Source organism: Anomaloglossus baeobatrachus, chromosome 2 (assembly GCF_048569485.1).
Source record: "Anomaloglossus baeobatrachus isolate aAnoBae1 chromosome 2, aAnoBae1.hap1, whole genome shotgun sequence".
NCBI classification, from domain to species: Eukaryota; Metazoa; Chordata; class Amphibia; order Anura; family Aromobatidae; genus Anomaloglossus; species Anomaloglossus baeobatrachus.
Window position 1 is genome coordinate 689374676 of NC_134354.1, and position 21025 is coordinate 689395700.

Here is a 21025-nt window from a genome sequence, read left to right on the forward strand (position 1 = left end):
AGCATGCTGCAGGTGCAACGCGATCCTGTTTTCTCTATCACCCATTCAAGTCTATGGGGCGAGAGAAAAAAAAAAAAAAAAAAAAAAAATCGCACTGCACTCGCAGTACACCGGTGTACCGTGAGTGCAGGGCGAGAATGGCAATAGCCGTCAACAGAGGAAAGAGGGAGATAAATCCCTCCCGCCCCTCCTCAGTGCCGGCCCGCCCCCCGCAGCTGAGGTCCGATCGCATGATAGGACCTCAGTCGCAAGGACACTCGCATAACACTCGGCTCTGCTCTCAGCATGAGCCGAGTGTCATGCGAGGATGGCAGTAGTCTGCCGTGTGGTCCCGGCCTAACGCTTAGGTATCCATGGTATTGCTTTTTCATTTTAAGAGGGCAAACATGGAAAATGAGAAGGGGTTGTCCAAGTAATGGACAAGCCCTTTAACATTTCATTCCCATTATTACTCAGCACATTAATCTCTATATAGAAATGTTCTTCCCCTTCATCTTCAGAATTACAAAGTGGCATTAAAAGCACTCAAGATAATGACCTATCAGTGGGTATACAGTCAGAGCCCCGGGGACTGTATCATGTATCACCATCCATGCTTTAGTCAAACGCAACAATAACTGAAATGAGCATCTGATTAAAAAAAAAAAAAAGTGACTCATGGGTTTTGTATTAATGAAGGATAATCATATAGTAAATTAAAACTTTATTTTTATAAGCAGGTTTTTGAATCAAGTCCTTCTCACAACAATGCTATACATGTATGTATGTGTACATATATCACAGCTGGGATGTCTGGTATGGCTCTTGTAGACAACACACGTCAGGAGTAATTACAATCATCCAGTGTAACATGTAAGACACTTGGGTCTGCCGCGGGCTCCTCTTCCATGACAATTTGTGCATGCTACACTTTGGTGCAGGGGATTAAATTAACCCTGAGGATTTTTCATTCATTGGGAATGGGATTTAGTCGCTGCTGGAGGAAGATGAAGATGAATATCCCTGGAGAAAAGACAGAAAGCAAAGTGTCAGCATTAGGCTACGTGACAGCCGCATTGAAAAACGGGCTAGTAGCACCAGCTAATTGTGAATGGGACAGGTTGCCGGAGCTGCCTTTACTTTGTCCATAACCCAGAACATAATCACGGATCCTGCTCTTTTACTTGATCCTTGTGCACCCGATCTTAAGATATGCTCATCTGAATAAGCTCTAATACAGAGGATAAAACAATATTTCTTAACTTTACACCATCTGTGGGTGTTTGGACTTATATTTCTACAAGGGGGGGAGGGGGGGGGCACACCCAGTCTCTTGACATTCCCTGCAGTTGGACCCCTTAATATTCTATACTGTACACAAATAAGACACATTTATAGAAACATGGTGGCTGAACGGCTGTAGTTGTGTTATTTACTCTGGGGTCATCTTCCTTTGTGCCCACCAAGGTTTCCCTCAGATGCCAAATTTTGCTTCCTATGAAAATGACTAGTATGTGTGTAATGGCTGCCATCTCCTTTTGACATTTTTGAAAAATTGTAAAATGTTATTTATTACCAATGACCTGGCTTCACTGAAATTTCATTCATTCAGTGCTTTTACACCTTATATTCCATAAATAGACAGAGACGCTGATTCCAGTGATATATCACAGTTTACTAGGCGCAGCAGTTTTGATATACTCATAGTTTTCTCTGCTGCAGATCTGGCAGAGCTAGGAATGCTGAGCTGTGTATAACCCACCCACACCACTTACTAGCAGCTTTCTGTGTACACTGTATATTGACATAAAGCTGCTAATCAGTGGTGGGGGCTGGGTTGGACCAGGAGGCACCTAGTCCTCTAGTAACAATTCCTGTTTATAACACACTGATTTTATTGAAATAGCAAAGCCCAGTAAGTGACATCACTGAAATTAGGGTCTCTGCCCCTACATCATGCTGCTCTCATATTTACATAGCAAAAACCTGCTAACAAGATTCCCTTTAAAAGCAATTTCTGACTACCACACAAACCACAGGAGCCAACATTACTTGAAGAAATATATCTATGAAAGTTGGTCATTTTTGAGGACATATTCTTTTAAAATCCATGTTACATTCTATGAGGATTTCACACTATTTAGTAGGCGGTTAGGCAAGTACCACTTTAAGCTGGGGGCTATTGTCAAAGTAATGAAGAGTAACTATTGGGAGACTATATGAGTAACAAAGACCTGTGATGATACGTCCTCATCTTAGTGCTTATCGCACTTGTTGCTTCAAACATGTAATATGTCTAATTCTCAATACCGGTATGGTGTAAGCTTCTAGATGTGCCATCACTGGCTACCAACTCCTCGAGTCGGCCAGTTGTGCTAGATTGGGCTAAAGGCTGCTTTACACCAGACAATCTATCATGCGATAGATCGTCGGGGTCACGGTTTTTGTGACGCACATCTGGCATCGCTGGCGATGCCGGCCTGTGTGACACCTCCTAGCGACGCAGTATCGCTCACAAATCGTGAGTCGTGTACTGCTCGCTAGGTTCCATAATATCGTTTAATTTAGTTGTTCATTGTTTCCGTGGTAGCACACGCCGCTCCGTGTGACACCCCGGGAACGATGAACAGCAGCTCACCTGCCTCCCGCGGCTCTCGCCGGGTATGTGAAGGAAGGAAGTGGGCGGGATGTTTACGTCCCGCTCATCTCCGCCCCTCCGATTCCATTGGCCGGCGGCCGTGTGACGTCACTGTGACGCCGAACGTCCCTCCCACTCCAGGAAGTGGACGTTCGCCGCCCACAGCGAGGTCGCACGAGAGGTAAGTATGTGTGACGGGGGTTACAGACTTTGTGCGCCACGGGCAGCGATTTGCCCGTGACGCAAAAAGGACGGGGGCGGGTACGATCGATTGTGAAATTGCACAATCGGTCGTACCGTGTAAAGCCCCTTTTAGAGTCGGATCAGAAAACATTGCATGACTCGACTCTGGACGGTGACCTGATGCACCAAGTCCACATCTTTGCACTAGTTTTATCTGAAAAAGGCTTGAAAAGTAAATCAGCCGGTGCCTAACCAAGTCTGGAAACCCAGCCCAAGAAGAAATATATGCATGACAATTATATGTATCCAATACTCACCCTCCCATGCTTGTGTGCCTTCTTCATCTTTTTTCTCATCTTTTTATCCATACGATACCCAAGCATGCCTGGTAGGAAAGGTCCAGGAGGTGGGTAACCAGGTTGCCCAGGATTACATGGGTGTCCTATAGGATTTCCAGGCAGAGCAGGAGGATACGCAGGCTGACCTGGGGGGTATACTGGTTGTCCTGATGGATAATCAGGCTGCAGGTAAATTAAACACTTACTGACAAGTTTTCCCATAGATTACGGAGGAACGTTTGGACCTAGCGGGGTGAGGGGGACATTTTGTGATCTGCTACAGCAACAGACCCTTAACAAGAACATAGCGTCAGGTTTTATAGTAAATACCATAGAACAGACAACCACCAGTGTGAACAAAGCCTAAAACAAGTAGAATTTGTTATTCACCACAGGACTACACCACAACCCAAATAAAATGTAGTATACAGAACAGTGCAAAATATATCCGATACTCACCCTCCCGTGCCCATGCTTGTGTGCTTTGTGTGCCTTCTTCAACTTCTTTCTCATCTTTTTATCCATGGGATAACCAGGCATCATGGGGTTCACTGGATACCCAGGCACACCTGGTGGGTAAGGTCCAGTATGTGGAGGGGGGTAACCAGGTTGCCCAGGATAAGCTGGGTGTCCTGCAGGATATCCGGGCCCACCAGGAGGGTACGCGGGCTGACCTGGGGGATAGACCGGTTGTCCTGGTGGATAACCAGGCTGTAGGGGTGGAACTGGAGGGTGTATTGGATTAGTGTTTGGTGGATATGCTGGATTTGGTGGGTAAGCAGGCTGCCCTGTTTAGGAATTAAAAAAAACAAACAAATAAATAAATTAGACAAAAATGTTTTGCAAATACATGATAGCCTAGATGGGTATTAACCTCTTGCTATAGAGTACGTGGCTGAATCTGTTAGTGCTGCCATCACTCAGCTCCTTTAAAAAGAGCAAAAATCAGGGTTACATGTTCCTAAGTCAGTTGTAATTGATTCATTAAGCTTCCCATTTAGATGTATTGGTCACAGAGCAATTATAGGAGAATGTTCCCTTGAAAAAAAGAGGTCTTTTCCACTCAAGAAAGCAGCAACACACCTCTAATATCACAAAGACACGAGAGACATCTGCCCTACATATCGCTTTTTTGTCCCTTTTCGTTGAATGCAGTTTTCTCCTGACTAGTTAAACTATCTCATCCAGAGGCTCATGCCAATACAGACACACAAAGAACTTCATGGAGGAAGGTTGAACTAGATGATGGACCTAGGTCTTTCTTCAACCTATGTAACAGGTGTTATCTCTGGGACCCGGATATGGGGACTGGGGGGGGCGGAGATCCTGCTTTGTACTGCTGACGGGGCAAAGAACACACGTATAGAAAATTGAGTGTCTGGCTTGGCTTCTTATCCCAAGTCATCTGGCAAGTCTTGTTAAAGGGTCGATATTGATTTTTAGGATTGATTTTCCGAATTGGTGGCATTAGAGTTGAAGTCTGAAGAGGTTATTTGCATATTAGATCCTGCATGCACAATCATTTTATGGGGCTGTCACTTGGGCAAAGTATCATAGGGCTTCTAGAAAAAAAGGGGGGAAAAAAAAAAAAAAGGACAGGTGGTAGCTGGGTATTGATTATTTTTAATTAATATGAAAGAGAAAAAAAAAAGTATATTTTGACAATTACTACAATGATTGCTACAGTGTAGATACCCAAATCTCACTGAACCTGCAAAACATGGGAGCTTTTATACTGTAGAGACATCCAGGGGTGTAACGACCGTGGTCACATAGGTTGCCACTGTGACCAGACCCGGGGGTGCAGGTTGCCCGCCTGCCCCTGACTCAGATTGATGTGTGTCCAAGAGCATGCATCCAACTGAAATACAATCGCAGTACAGAGACCTGTCGGGTCCCTGCACTTTGATGTGCCGGCCGCCAATGCATATTCATTGCTACCCACGCACACAGTCCTGGGCCTGGGGAACAGTGAATATGCTGACAGCTGCTGGTGCTGTAAGTGGCCGCGCATGACACTGACAATGTGCTGAGCCACTTACACGCTAGTTAGTTGCCGGTATGCCAGCGTCGCAGGAGCACGCCATGGGAGCGCAGGGTGAGTACAATTGTTTATTTATTTTTTTTTTTTTACTATGTGGCATGGTGGGGAGCTATATAAAAGGATGGGCGGGCTATATACCAGGATGAGGGTGCTATATACCCTGATGAGGAGGCTATATATCATAATGGTGGCTATATACCAGAATGAGAGGCTATATAGCATTGTGGGGGCTATATACCAGGATGTAGGGGGCTATATACCAGGATGAAGGGGGCTATATAGAATGATGGGGGTGCTACATAACAGGATGAGGGTACTATATAGCATGAAGAGAGCTATATACCAAGATGAGGGTGCTATATACTGTAGCATGATGGGGGCTATATAGGATGATGGGGGTGCTATAGAGCATGATGGGGGCTATATGCCAGGATGAGGGGACTATATAGCATGATGGGCACTATATTCAAGTTTGAGGGGGCTATATAGCATAATGGGGGCTATATACCAGGATGGAGGGGGCTATATACCAGGATGGAGGACACATTTATAGGGAAGTGGCCCAGGATGAGGGAGATTAGTACAGGATGGAGGACATTACTACAAAAGGGGGGGAAGGGGGGGGGCAGTTTGTATGTCTTTATAGGACTTAGGGTGCTTTCACATCAGCGATATTTCGCCTCTCTGCCGGATCTGTCACAACTCCAGTACAGTACAATACAATACTGTTCAATGGCATCCCAGCAAGCTCCGGTCACATGACAGCATGTGACCGGAGCTTGCCGCGATGCTATTGAACTGTACTGCACTATACTGGAGTGTGACGGATCCGGCAGAGCGGCGAAATACCACTGATGTGAAAGCACCCTTAGAATGCTACAATGGCCCATACATCTGACGAACATATGGGGGGGCCCAGGCTCAAACTTTGCACCGGGCCCCATCAGACTCTAGTTACGCCACTGGAGACACTTACACCATCATTGATTTTTAATTTCTGAAAAGACCTTTCCTTTTAAGTGGGTTTTCAGTTAATACATTTTAATCCTAGTGGCCTTCTCTACAAAAAGAATAACAACATTTTCTATATTCATGGATCAAAGCTCCATCGCTGCCCAGGTCTTTGTTGACCAGTTACAGTGGCGACGTCATGATTACTGCGCATGTGACTGATAGAGGTAGAGGGAGCTGATGGAGTGAAAACATGTATTAATGTTAAATCACTTTGTCATGGCTCATCCTTAGGCTATGGTCAGACAACAGTATTAAAAAATAAATAAATAATAAAATTAAAAAAAAATAATGAGTAAATAATAATAATTGATCCAATTTTCATCCAGTAAAAGTGCGGTGATTTTTCTTGTCATCCATATGTAATCCATTTTTTACAGTTGCAGTTATTAATCATTTACAGGACCATTTACAGTTTCCCGGTTACATAATTGTAATGTATTCGTAAAAATCAGATGATCTACTGTGGCATCCAATTTTTTTCTCGCACCCGCAGACGGGAATGGCTGAGTCTCATCCAATTTCAGAGTAGCGTGCTGCGATTGTTTCACAAACAGATTGTCAGTGAAAAAAAAACAAAAATAGTCATCTGCACTGCCTCATTGAATAACATGGGGCAGTTGGGTATCCGATATTAAAAACAACAACAAACAACAGGCACTTGGGTAAGCCATCAATATAATTGGTTCATGTCTTGATCAGGGTAATATAACAGTTATATTGATGGCTTACCCCAAAGATAGGCCATGACAACCCCTTAAAAGGTGTTTCCACATATAACTTTTTGACCACATCAGCTTGCTCTACCATAAAAAAATAATTAAAAAAAAAAAAAATATATATAAATCAGCTATAATCCTCAACCTCTGTTCCAGCGCCAATTTTCAACTCTTACAGCATTAACCTCAAAAATACCGCACACGAGACTGCTGCAGCAAATGACTGGCTTCAGTGCTGAGGCCAATGTTGATGGCTGCAGTGTTGATGTAGTCATTGTAGCCGGTCAACAAAGACCAAGGGCAGCGGTAGAGATCCAGCGCTGAGTAGGGGTCCAAGAGTATAGCAGATTTTATTCATTTTATGTAAAGAAAGCCAACAGGTTTACGAAAAATAAATTCATGCGAAAACACTTTTAAAAAGGGGTGGTGAAGACCTATCATTAAAAGGGGTATTCCAATCGCCAAGATCCTATCCCAATATGTAGTACGCATAATAATAAAAATATTAGCAAATACCTCCAATTAGAAATGTAGTATAGTTCTCCTGATTCGCAATGTCACTTACCTTATGTGCAGGGCATTGCAGGACCTTATCTGGCCATTGTTATGACCACTCATATTGAAAGTTAGATAGCTGCTCATGGTCGTAACTATGGTTACCTAAGCTACTGCAATGCCTTGCATATGAGGTAAGCGACATGGCTAGCATGGAGAACTATGCTACATTTTTAATTGGAGTTATTTACTACTAATAATATTATTACACCTACTAGGCATGTGGATAGGATGTTGGAGACGGGAATACCCCTTTTTTGAGGAGATCAATAGATTGCTATATTGTGGAAAGTCAAAACACAAAGCAATCAGCTGAAAGGGTAGTGGCTCTTCAGAAAGTGCGGCATCCACTTTACCAGGCACAGCTTTGTATTATTGGTAGTGACTGTGGCAGGTATTCCAGATCAATTCCATTCAATCAATGGGACCGAACTGAAGTACTAGGGACAACCACTACCAAAAGTAAAGAGCTGTGCCTGACAAGGATGCAGTGCTGGGTGGAACGGTACAGCCCGTTCAGCAATCGGATCAGCATAGGTGATGCAAATCCAACAACCAGTTACAGGCTATTCATTTTCAATCCCGGACAACCCCAAAGTATTAAATTAGTGAATGTTATTCAACCTCCACTTGCCTAAACAAGAGTTCACAGTGCTATAAACGCTGTCCTAGGAAAGTTTCTAGTTTCTAAAGTTGCTGTTAGCATCGTTTATGGAGACAAGCCGACGGGAAATTAGATTATATGGGCCAGAAGGGAGAGACGTTTCCCCTGGATTGTTTTGTGCACACAATAAAGTGATGCTATAAAAGTTAGGCTAAGTTCACATTTCCGTTGATTTGTATCAGTCACATGCGTCGCTTGACGCATGTGACTGATGCGCTGTTCAACGCTGTACAACGGATGACAAAGAACAGAATTCTTTGTCGGATTCCGTTGTGTGCGGGGGGCGGAGTTCGGGGGCAGAGCCGAGCGGGGGGCGGGGCCAGGCGCTGAGGATGTCAGTGGAAGTGCTGCGGTCTGCATGGCTGGGGACAGGTGAGTGTATGTGTGAGTGAGTGAGTGTGTGTATGTGCATGTATGTATGTATGTATGTATGTATGTGTGTGCACATGCAAAGTGCGGGAGGGGGCGGAGCCGAGCGGGGGGCGGGGCCAGGCGCTGAGGATGTCAGTGGAAGTGCTGCGGTCTGCATGGCTGGGGACAGGTGAGTGTATGTGTGAGTGAGTGAGTGTATGTGCATGTATGTATGTATGTATGTATGTATGTGTGTGCACATGCAAAGTGCGGGAGGGGGCGGAGCCGAGCGGGGGGCGGGGCAAGGCGCTGAGGATGTCAGTAGAAGTGCTGCGGTCTGCATGGCTGGGGACAGGTGAGTGTATGTGTGAGTGAGTGAGTGTGTGTATGTGCATGTATGTATGTATGTATGTATGTATGTGTGTGCACATGCAAAGTGCGGGAGGGGGCGGAGCCGAGCGGGGGGCGGGGCCAGGCGCTGAGGATGTCAGTAGAAGTGCTGCGGTCTGCATGGCTGGGGACAGGTGAGTGTATGTGTGAGTGAGTGTGTGTATGTGCATGTATGTATGTATGTATGTATGTATGTGTGTGTGTGTGCACATGCAAAGTGCGGGAGGGGGCGGAGCCGAGCAGGGGGCGGGGCCAGACGAGGGTGTCAGTGCTTGTCTGCATGGCTGAGGACAGGTGTGTGTGTGTGTGTGTACATACATGTGCGGAGTGCGGGAGGGGGCGGGGCTGAGCGGGGAAGTGTCGGCCTCCCTGCACACGTAACCAGCCTAAATATCGGGTAACAGCAAAGCACCCGATGTTTACCTTGGTTACCCGATATTTACCTTGGTTACGGGCCTACCGCTGGCTCCTTGCACCGTAACCAGGGTAAATATCGGGTAACCAACCAAAGCTGGTGACGTGTGCAGGGAGCCAGAGAGCATGCGCAGCGAAATCCGACGGATCTCGCTGCTCAAAAAACGTTACATGCTGCGTTCCCCCCGCCCGGCGGTCAGTCGTTCCACGACTGATCAGTTGGGCGGAGGGTGCAACGCAGCATCATCAGTCACAATCCGCTGCTCATACAAGTCTATGGGAGCAGCGGAATCCGCTAAACGGATTCCGCTGTTTACAAGAGCAGCGGATTGTGACTGATAGATTTTAGCGGAAATGTGAACTTAGCCTTATGGGGGAAGATCATGTATTATATTATACATCTAATCAAGAAAACCAAACAAACCTGTAACCAAAAGATCTGTGATATTACACATAGAAATAGAGAGGACAGGCTACGTACCCGGAGAGTTAGGATTCCACATGGTTTTTCTTTCAGATGATTCTTACTAGACAAAGCCAAAAAAATATAAAACTTGCAAATTAGATTATTACAGTAGAAGTAATATTTATTTCTAGCATTAAGTTGTATCTATCACTGCAAGTATGCATCAGGTTACAACAGCCATGATTAGGGTGTCATCAGGATATCCTAGGTCTCAACAATTAATGCAAAAGCTTTATAAAAAAAAAAAAAAAAAAAAAGGATCAAGGTCTTTAAGATGATAATAAATAAAGTCTGAATATGTACAAATTACTGAGATAGGAGACGGCCAGGGTCTAAAGGGAAGGGGGGCCCGAACAACTGGCGAAATGTCTTAGGCTGCTTTCACACCTCCGGTATTAGCAGAGCCGGCCAATCCAGCTCTAAAACCTATGCAACGGATGCGGCGACAGAACCGCATCCTTTGCATAAGTTTTTTACATGAGGCCCGTCCGTTTTTTACCGCTTGCGGTAGGCTACTGAGCATGCGCAGTGGAAAAAAACGCATGCGGCGACTGGATGCGGTGTTTGCCCCAGGACGCCGCATGTGGCGTCCATCATAGGCATGCATTGCAAATCGCGCCACATCGACCGAATGCGGCGAGATGCGTTTTTTTTTTGCCGGACAAAAAAGCGTGCCAGGCAACGTTCCATCCGGTCGCCGCATCGGCTAAATCTGCAGCATGCGACAAAAAACAGACGGAACGCAAGCCCATACGGCACAATACGGCACTAATGTAAGTCTATGCAAAAAACCCGCAACCGGAGGCAAAAAAAACGGTTGCGGTTTTTCTGCAAAGCGCCGGATTGTGCCGCACAGGAAAAACCGGATCTGTGAAAGCAGCCTTACCGGTATCCATCATAAATCCAGTGGCAACAGCAACACTAAGAGGAGAGGGATGGGGCCGTACTGGAATCATCTGCACTCTACCAAAAATGCTGGAAGGGGCCTTGTTCCGCCCCTCTAGTGTTGATGCTGCCACTGACTCTATGATGCAGGTAACAGCACTGTAGGGAGGGAGTCACGCACACTGAGCCTGCTATGTGCCCATGGGACATTGTACCTCCGGATATATCCGCAGGTACGTCCGCAGGTTTCCCGCAGAAGCTCCCCGGAATCCGCAGCTATCCATAGCTTCGGGATTCCAGCGAAATATCTGCAGAAAACCTGTGGACATTCATGCAACTTACCTGCGGAAGCCCCGGCCTCTATCTCCATAGTGGAGGCCAGGAATTCCGCAGATATTTCCACAGGAATAATTGACATGCAGTTACGTGCAGTTGCGGGACGTCCGCAGCAGCACATATCCGCAGCATAGACACAGCACTCCCCACGCCCCATAAAATGGGGAGTGTCTGTACTTGCTAAAACCTGCGGCTTTATCTAGAAAATCCAGATAAATCCGCAGGTTTTCCGCGGCAAAATCCGCGGGTACAATGTCCCGTGGGCACAGTACAGGGGGAGGAAGGAGGGTGTTCTGTCCCCGAGAGACGCTTTCACGCTCCTCATCTGGATCCGCAGAACAGGAGTCTGAGTGACACAGCACACTTCCTCCTCCCCTACAGGCCGTGCAGGAGGAGCAGAGGTAATCATGAGGCAGGAGGAGAGAACTGGGCTTTGTCTCCTCACGGCCTCTGTCAGGAGCCCCTTATACAGTAAGACACTGCACACAATGGGGTCTCATCCCTTGTCAGCCAATCACAGACTGGAGCTAATGAGCACATCTATAAGAGGCTGACGGGGGATGTAGAAGAAGTGTTCTCTTTGCCTTGGAGTCACATCTTGGGGCAGGAAACTGCAGAAAAGGACCAGAGACAAGTCTCATTGCAAGAGTCAGTCATGTCCGCCAATTACAGACGTGATAGCCTCGGTGTACATAGCAAAGGAGCGGCTGCCTGCTAATGACCTGTACTAGCCATCATGTGCCTGGTAACATGTTACATGCCACTATCAATCTCTGGCTTGCACGACGGCGTGTCATTCCACTTCCCATCAGCATGCATGTGAAGTTATCATGGGGCACCGATGGGGTGCCATGACAGTCGGGGTCTGCTGATGACACCGGCTTAATAAGATTGTGACTAATGAGATCCTATGATGATGGGAGGAGCTATATAAAGAGGGAGGAGCTTAAGAAAGAGCTCTTCCCCCCCATCATCATAGAATCTCATCAGCACCAACTGCCATCTCCTATCTCAGTAATGGGAAAGTCTTCACCTCAGAATTTTGATAATGACTGATCAATCCTGGCAGATTTATGCACTAAAAATTAAAATGACGGTTACGCTTTAGGCTGCATTTCTATTCAAACATTATTGTGAACAACCATTCATAGGAACGCTCATTTCATGATAACCTTGTGGTGTAAACAGGCTGCCGATCACCCAATGAATGAGGAAAAAAGCTCATTATTCTGGAAAAGGGATTGTTTTTTTGTTGCTCAAAAGATCATCGTTTGTGGCAGAACATCGTCCTGTATTATCAAGACATGCACGGCCAGGACCAATGGCAGCCTATGTGCACTGAGATGTATTACATTGTTTAGTGTGGTCTGCCTGTGTAAACAGGATATTAAACAGCTGTCCATTGGTAAGTATTTACCACTTAGTTGTTTAGTGCCAAAAAACACCTTCACTTATATAACAGATCTATGTACATTTAGCCAGTGATAGAATTTGGTTTTATAGCTTCAGATTCATCAACATCGGCATTAGTTCCTTCTTGATGAGGGGCGGGCTGGAGTCAGACGTTCCCGATTCATGAAGAAGTGAACACCTCTTTATTAATCAGAGCGTCTGGCGAGTGGCGTGCGCTTCCCTGCGCTCTGCCACAAATCTCACTCTAGTCAGGTACTGGAGTGAGATATCTGGCACAGGGGGGGGTTGGGGGGGGGGACACCACAGCACATCAATTACTGGCCGTAGCTGGTATATAGCATAAGATGCCTGTGCGGTCAGGTGGGGTATACGGGATGTCATCACTGCGGCCACATGAACACAGGACCGGACAGACACCATACAGCAGTGCGGGGGGAGTAAATCAGCAAGTCCAGCTTTCTTTGGAAATTTTATTATTACATTCTATGTGCACATTTTTTTTCCTACATCTTGGAAATCCCCTTTAAATTGGAACAGCGATGACCACATGGGAACAAAAAATGTATCTGTCACTACCACAGAAGAAAAGTAGCTAGAAATGTATCACTTCTCAAGGATGTCTGACTGGACACATTTATGATACAGAGGCAGGATTGTGGACGTGGGATGTTCTCTGTGCAAAGTACAGAGACAGATCATCAAATATGTAAGAAGAAAAAAAAGGGCTGGACAGACAGACAGACAGACAGACAGACAGACAGACAGACAGACAGACAGACAGACAGACAGACAGACAGACAGACAGACAGACAGACAGACAGACAGACAGACAGACAGAGTCTTATCGAGCTCCTCTATAGTGAATGTCTAGTTTCGACTCTTTGAGCAAAACTCTTGTCTTGCAGCGCTGGAGGTCAGGGTTCAAATCCAATCAAAGGTCTATATGGGGTTTGTATCTCCCTGTGTCTGGGTTTCCTCCCACAATCCAAATACATAAGAGCACTTCACAAGCTGCGATATCGCTAGCGAGCGTACCCGCCCGCGTCGGTTGTGCGTCACGGGCAAATCGCTGCCCGTGGCCACAACATCACTTACACCCGTCACACGGACTTACCTTCCCTGCGACGTCGCTCTGGCCGGTGATCCGCCTCCTTTCTAAGGGGGCGGTTCGTGCGGCGTCACAGCGACGTCACACGGTAGCCGTCCAATAGAAGCGGAGGGGCGGAGATGAGCGGGCGGAACATGCCGCCCACCCACTTCCTTCCCTATTGCCAGTGGACGCAGGTAAGGAGATGTTCGTCGTTCCTGCGGTGTCACACATAGCGATGTGTGATGCCGCAGGAACGACAAACAACCAGCGGCATGCACCACCAACGATATTATGAAAAGGAGCGACGTGTCAACGATTTTTGACGTTTTTCCGATCGTTGATCGTCGCTCCTTGGTGTCACACGCTGCGATGTCGCTAACTGTGCCAGATGTGCATCACTAACACCGTGACCCCGACGATATATCGTTAGCGATGTCGCAGGGTGTAAAGCCCCCTTTACATGGGGGAATTGGATTGTGAAAGAGGCTGATGTGAATGGTGACAGTCTCTGTACATCTCCATGGAATGTAATGGCGATTATAAGGAGCCAGAAATAAATCAAGTCTATAATATCAAGAGTTTTCTAATGTGTGTTATTTCCTCACAGCCTTTAGGCTATGTTCACACACTGCATCTTTTACTCCGTTTTTGATGTCACAAAGATGCACCTAAATGCATGTATTTCTTTCTCCCAGCAAAGTCTATGAGATTTCTATTTTGCTGTCTACACAGTGCATCTTTTTTTGGCTGCGTTTTTGAAGACGCAGCCAAGGTGCAACATGTCAGTTCTTTTTGCGTCTTGTCCCTGCGTTTCAGAGGACTTGCAGATCAATCCCCTGCTGACTCTGAGTTGGTGGGGGATTGATCCCTGATACCTGGCTAGATGCCAGTTCCCATAAAAATGAATGGGAACCAGAATCTCGCGCAAAGCGATAGGAGCAAGCGCTTCATACTTACCGAATCATTGTCACGGCTGTCACACTGCTCCCGCGGCCAGTCATTTACTTCCCGGGCCGCTCATTACCTTCATTCAATATGCACTGCTTCCCCCGCTCACCGGTTGCTGTTATAGATTGCAGTCAGAGGAGCCCCCACCTTGAGTGACAGTATGTCTGACTGCAACCAATCACTGACGCCGGTGGGCGGGTCTATAATTGCACAGTAAAATAAATTTAAAAAAAAAAAAATTGCGTAGGATCCCCCATATTTTGATGCCAGCACAGATAAAGCCCAACAGCTAGGAGCTGGTATTCTCAGGTTGGGGACACCCATGTTTATTGGGCACCGCCCAGCCTAAAAATATGTGTCAGCAGCTGCCCGGAATTGTCGCATCCATTAGATGCAACAGTCCTGGCACTTTACCCGACTCTTCCCGCATTGCCCTGGTGCTTTGGCAAATCGGGATAATAAGGAGTTAATAGCAGCCCACAGCTGTCACTTAGTTCTAGATTAGTAATGGCAGGCATCTATCCGAGACACCCCCCATCACTAATATATAAGTAAAATGAAATAAACACAAACACAGAAATAATGCTTTATTTGGAATAAAACACAAAAAAGAACCCTCTTTCACCACTTTATTAACATCAACACAACCCTCTAGGTCCGACGTAATCCACTCGAGGTTCCAATACGCTTCCAGCACTGCTACACTGCACTGCTCTGAAGCTCACATCGAGCGCCATAGAACAGGACTGCCCGCTGTGAAGTTTAGGCCACAACTGAAGTGAGCCGTACACTCAGCAGTGACATCACTCAGGTTAGCTGTGGCCACAGCATGGCCACAGCCTCCACTTGTGACAGCAAATCACCTGAGTGATGTCCCGCTGATCGCACAGCTCACTTCAATTGCAGCCTGATTTGCGGTCACAGGTGGAGAACTCCAGCTGTTGCCACGGGTAACCTGAGTGATGTCACCGCTTATCGCAAGGCTCACTTCAGTTGCTGTGTGGAGCTCATAGCGGGCAGTCTTGTTGTATGGCGCTCACTGTGAGCTTCAGATATGTAGCAGTACAGGAAGCATCATGGGACCTCATGTGGATTACGTTGGATCTGGAGGGGTGTTTTGGGGAGGTTAATAAAGTGGTGAAAAAGGGTGCTTTTTTGTTTTTTATTTCAAATAAAGGATTTTTTTGGGTGTTTGTGTTTATTTACCATCACTTACAGATTAGTGATGGGGAGGGATCTTATAGACGCCTGCCATCACTAAGCTAGAGCTTAGTAGCAGCTGTGGGCTGTTATTAACCCCTTATTACCTCGATTGCCACTGCACCAGGAAGAGCCAGGCCCAGTGCCAGAATTGGCGCATCATATGGATGCGCCACTTCTGGGGCGGCTGTGGGCTGCTATTGTTAGGCTGGAAAGGGCCAAATAACGATGGCCCTTCCCACCCTAATAATATCAGGCCCAGTTGTCTGCTGCACCTTTACTGGTTTCAGAAAAATGGGGGGGACCCCACGTCATTTTTTTAAATAAATCAAAATAATTAAAAAAAAAAAAAAAAAGTGTGGGATCCCCTCTATTTTTCATAACTAGCCAAGGGACAGCAGATAGCTGAGGGTTGCAGCCTGCAGCTGCTGCTGTTCCTGTGCTGGATATAAAATAATGGAGGGTACTCCACATCATTTTTTAAGCAAAAAAAAATAAAAAAAAACACTTGGCCAAGCTAGCTATCCCTCTATCAAGCTATTCTGTTATTTTTTTCTATTCTTTCTTATCTATTCTATATGTTTTATCTATTATCTATCTTTTCTAGCAATTATCCTATCGTTGTTTCTCCTTTAAAAAACGCATTAAAAAAGGGGCAAAAACGTCATGTGTTTTTTTGGGCCACAAACTGCATTTTCTGAGACCACAGGAAAAAGATGCAGTCATGCACTCAAAAAAAAAGATGCAATGTGTGAATATAGAGAATCTCCGCTTGCTGTAAGCAAATGGTAACATTCTAGCCTACGGCCAGAGAGTGAAAATCTGTCCTGGATGTGTGATCACCACAAAAGGCATACATTGAGATCAGAGCTTTCAAGGATAGATGATAACTAATGATGGGTGAAAGCGCTCCCACTGCTCTTTACTCGAATGAGCATTCGAATTTGAAAATGCTTGAAATTCCCACTGACTTCCAATACTCGGTACTCGAGTCATGTCGGACTCAATGAGTCACGTCAACTCTATGCTCACTCGAGTAACGAGCAGTGTGAGCACGTTCGCTTGTCACTAATGATTACTTATAGGTCAGTGGGGGGTGGGTGGGACACAATTGGGACCCGCGCTGATCGGCAGATTGAGAAATTTTTATCCTCATTACAAAATGACATGGCAGGTTGGACGCCCAACAGCTCCGCCATTCATTCCCCTTTGGGCTGCCAGAAAAAGGCAAGTGCAGCGCTCGGTATCCACATAGGGAATAAACAGAGCAGCAGTTGAATATGTGCACTGCTGCACCTTTCTTCCAGGGATAAAATTATACCATTCTGCGCAAAACTGTGAGGGTCACAGATGTCGGACCTCCTCCAAACATCAAGTTATCACTAGTGACAATTGAGCACTACCATGCTTGGGTGCTCAAAACGAGCAATCAGACGTTTGTATGGTCTCTACTTGAGTATCAAGCGTAATGGAAGTCAAAGGGGAACTCAAGCATTTTTTCAGAAGATCTTCTGGAGAAATGCTTGAGTTTCCCATTGATTTCTATTACACTCAGCACTCGAATAGAGCTCATCCAAGCATCCGATTGCTTGTTTTGAGCATTCAAGCATGGTAGTGCTTGCTCATCACGAGAGATGAGCGGTTCTTTGGAGCTTCGATGGCAACAAACGAGCCTAGCCTCCACAGGCTCGATCCGGACTCAAACCCAGGAGCAAGTCACTGATTGGCAGTTTGTGACTTCGCCCACATACAGCCAGCCAGGCAGCAGCAGATCACTTCCAGGGGAGGATGGGCAAAGTTTTTTGGAGTTGCAGACTACATGTAATCGAGCTGTTACCCCCAGTGTTACATAGTTTCTTAGGTTGAAAAAAGACCTAGGTCCATCTAGTTCAACCTTCCTTCACCAATTCTACATTTTGTCCCTTAAGCGGGCTTTACACACTGCGACATCGCTAGCCGATGCTAGCGATGTCGAGCGCGATAGCACCCGCCCCCATCGTATGGCCGATATGTGGTGATCGCTGCCGTAGCGAACATTATCGCTACGGCAGCGTCACACGCACATACCTGCTCTGCGACATCGCTATGACCGGCGAACCTCCTCCTTTCTAAGGGGGCGGTTCATTCAGCGTCACAGCGACGTCACTAAGCGGCCGCCCAATCAAAGCGGAGGGGCGGAGATGAGCGGGACGAACCTCCCACCCACCTTCTTCCTTCCTCTTTTCCGGTGGACGCAGGTAAGGAGAGGTTCCTCGTTCCTGCGGTGTCACACATAGCGATGTTTGCTGCCGCAGGAGTGACGAACTACATCGCTACTGCAGCAGCAACGATAATTGGGAATAGGGCGGCATGTCACTGATTAGCGAATTTGAACGTTTTTGCGACGATTCAAAATAGCTAATAGGTGTCACACACAACGACATCGCTAACGCGGCCGGATGTGCGTCACAAATTCCGTGACCCCAACAACATCACTTTAGCGATCTCGTAGCGTGTAAAGCCACCTTAAGTCACTTATAACTAACAATGTTGTGTGTAGTGAGGAAATCATCCAGCCCTTTATAAAAAGCTGTTATAGTATCTGCCTTTACTACCTCTTGTGGTCGGTATTCCACAGTCTGACTGCTCTAACTGTAAAGAACCCTTTCCTATTTAGCTGCCGAAATCGCTTTTGAACATTGCGTGCGCACAGGGTTCAGCACCAAGCGTACCTGAGCACAGCGATGCTTGCACGAGTTTTGTTCACACGTACAACATCCGATCCCCAAACCTTCATTTTTTTAATTTGTTTTTTTTTTGTTCAAAAACCGAACCTCAGGTTCACTCATCTCCAGTTATCACCTATCCTCACTTGACCCCTTTAAGGATTTGTCCAGGATTAATAAAAGGGGTCTTCTCTCTTTGAATTAACAGCACCCCTATTGACTACTGCTGTGTCAGATATTGTAGCTTATCCAAGCTAATACAGTTAAACCCAGATGGCACTGGGACCAACAAAAAAAAACACAACTTTTTTTTTTTAACCCTGGACAGCCCGGGTCCCTTGTTTGAGGATCCCATAAGTTGTGGCATTACGCAGGTGAGGATGGCGTGGGACCTGCATTACCTAAACTGCCCTCTGACTGACTGAACATATTTTGCATAATGCATTAAAATCAGCAATAAAAATAACCTGCACCTGCTTTTAGAGGACAGGAAGAGGACAAGGGCGCACCGCTGGCAATGACAGACTGTGGTCAGGGTTCTATCTATTATTATAGTATAATACATCAGTCTCCAGACACGGTCATGTGATGTAAAGGGACACACAGTGAGCATACATACAGTATATGCACAGCTGTCCGATATGCACCTGGTAACCAAACAGGCACTACTTCTGTATATCAACCCCCGACCCACAAACAAGCTATGAAATGAGATGGGTATTCTACTGTCATCCCCAAACCATATGATAGGTTGTGGCTGTGACTATGAGCTGCCACTCTATTCAATCTCTATGGGACCGTTAGTAGAGCACAGCCAAATGTATCCATAGGGCCCCGATCGCATTTGCATACAGCGTGGGAGCTATTCACAATATGTTTGGGGGGAAAACGGCATAATATAGCACTTTTTAGAATGCAGAATAGGTCCTAAGGAAGGTGGTGGTATTAGATCATACACTAAAAAACTGGTGACAGGTTCCCTTTAAATCTAAATCCCCTGTTCCTGGTATTATACTGACTCTGACATCTTCACCTTTTTTCAGCATCGCTCCAATCCCATTATGCCAACTTGTGCCTGTGATTTCTGACTGTCCAGAAGTTAGAAGTTATGTCATAAGCTTTCAATACAAGTCTGTTAGTGCCAGAACGAGGCTCTCATAGACTTATGTTGAATTGTGGCCTCCGCAGCGCCCCATGAAACAGTAGAGCAGCCAGCAGGTGACAAACTGCAAAAGACCGACCGGACGGGACGTGATAACAGATGAAGGCGGCAGAGGGCGAGAATAAGACAGGGGCAGGGGTCGGGACATAAGATTTAAAGCACCACTCCAGCAGAGATAGAAGAAAGAAAAAAAATGCTCTAGTGACACTTTAAGCAAATCTGAACCTCAGCAGATCCGCTCTTCACTAGTGCTGACATATTGTTAGATGAAGCTGATGGTGCAGATACTGCCATTATGTTGAAAGTATCAACAGCAGAAGGAGGATGGTTGTGATTAATATCTGCTCCCTGCTACAACTGCCCAGATCAGAAAAACATCAGATCTAGGCAGATCCTAATGTGATCACCATTGTCAACGACATCACTGAGATCAGTGTCACGATGCGGATAGCACGAGACCCAAATAAAGGGTTGATATAAACTTTTAGGGCCTACTAGAGGCATATAGTATGAACAATCACAACAGACTTGTATACACAGATAAGGACCTTTATAGGATAAAACAAGAAAAAGAAAAAAAAGTTAAAAAAGGAACCTGACAGCAGGATCCACACCTAATTACAAGGATTACAGACCCCATTATGTGATACAATTCTACGGTATATTATGATACATATTTTGTTACATATTCAAATATGCAGACTAAAATCAGACAGGCGGGCACTACCCGCTGACCAGTCCGGGCCCAGACTGCAGGCGGGCACTACACGCCGACCAGTCGTGGCCCAGACTGCAGGCGGGCACTACACGCCGACCAGTCGTGGCCCAGACTGCAGGCGGGCACTACACGCCGACCAGTCCGGGCCCAGACTGCAGGCGGGCACTACACGCTGACCAGTCTGGGCCCAGACTGCCGATGCATGCCCACTGCGGTGACAGATCCCACAGACGTCCTTACAGTTTCCTCCTGGAACTTTCCAGGGATCTCAGTCTGGTCCACGACAGGTCAGCGTGTAGTGCCCGCCTGCAGTCTGGTCCACGACAGGTCAGCGTGTAGTGCCCGCCTGCAGTCTGGTCCACGACAGGTCAGCGTGTAGTGCCCGCCTGCAGTCTGGTCCACGACTGGTCAGCGTGTAGTGCCCGCCTGCAGTCTGGTCCACGACTGGTCAGCGTGTAGTGCCCGCCTGCAGTCTGGGCCACGACAGGTCAGCGTGTAGTGCCCGCCTGCAGTCTGGGCCACGACAGGTCAGCGTGTAGTGCCCGCCTGCAGTCTGGGCCACGACAGGTCAGCGTGTAGTGCCCGCCTGCAGTCTGGGCCACGACAGGTCAGCGTGTAGTGCCCGCCTGCAGTCTGGGCCACGACTGGTCAGCGTGTAGTGCCCGCCTGCAGTCTGGGCCACGACTGGTCAGCGTGTAGTGCCCGCCTGCAGTCTGGGCCACGACTGGTCAGCGTGTAGTGGCCCGCCTGCAGTCTGGGCCACGACAGGTCAGCGTGTAGTGCCCGCCTGCAGTCTGGGCCACGACTGGTCAGCGT

General features: G+C 46.8%; 1 protein-coding gene across 4 annotated transcripts in view; it reads right to left on the minus strand.

Moving 5' to 3' along the window:
* Nucleotides 1-686: 686 nt before the first annotated feature.
* PRR13 (proline rich 13) overlaps nucleotides 687-21025 on the minus strand; it is a 29081-nt gene continuing 8742 nt past the window's right edge. For 2 of the 4 annotated variants that reach the window (XM_075337214.1, XM_075337216.1), the window contains exons 2-5: nucleotides 9768-9813; nucleotides 3598-3926; nucleotides 3118-3321; nucleotides 687-1002 (exon numbers count right to left, since the gene is read on the minus strand). In XM_075337214.1, coding sequence (XP_075193329.1) covers nucleotides 967-1002; nucleotides 3118-3321; nucleotides 3598-3926; nucleotides 9768-9789 — 591 coding nt within the window. In that variant the 5' untranslated portion in view covers nucleotides 9790-9813 and the 3' untranslated portion in view covers nucleotides 687-966. Of the gene's footprint in view, nucleotides 1003-3117; nucleotides 3322-3597; nucleotides 3927-9767; nucleotides 9814-11423; nucleotides 11437-21025 lie in introns of those variants that run through there. The other 2 variants (XM_075337215.1, XM_075337217.1) reach the window with 2 other exon arrangements.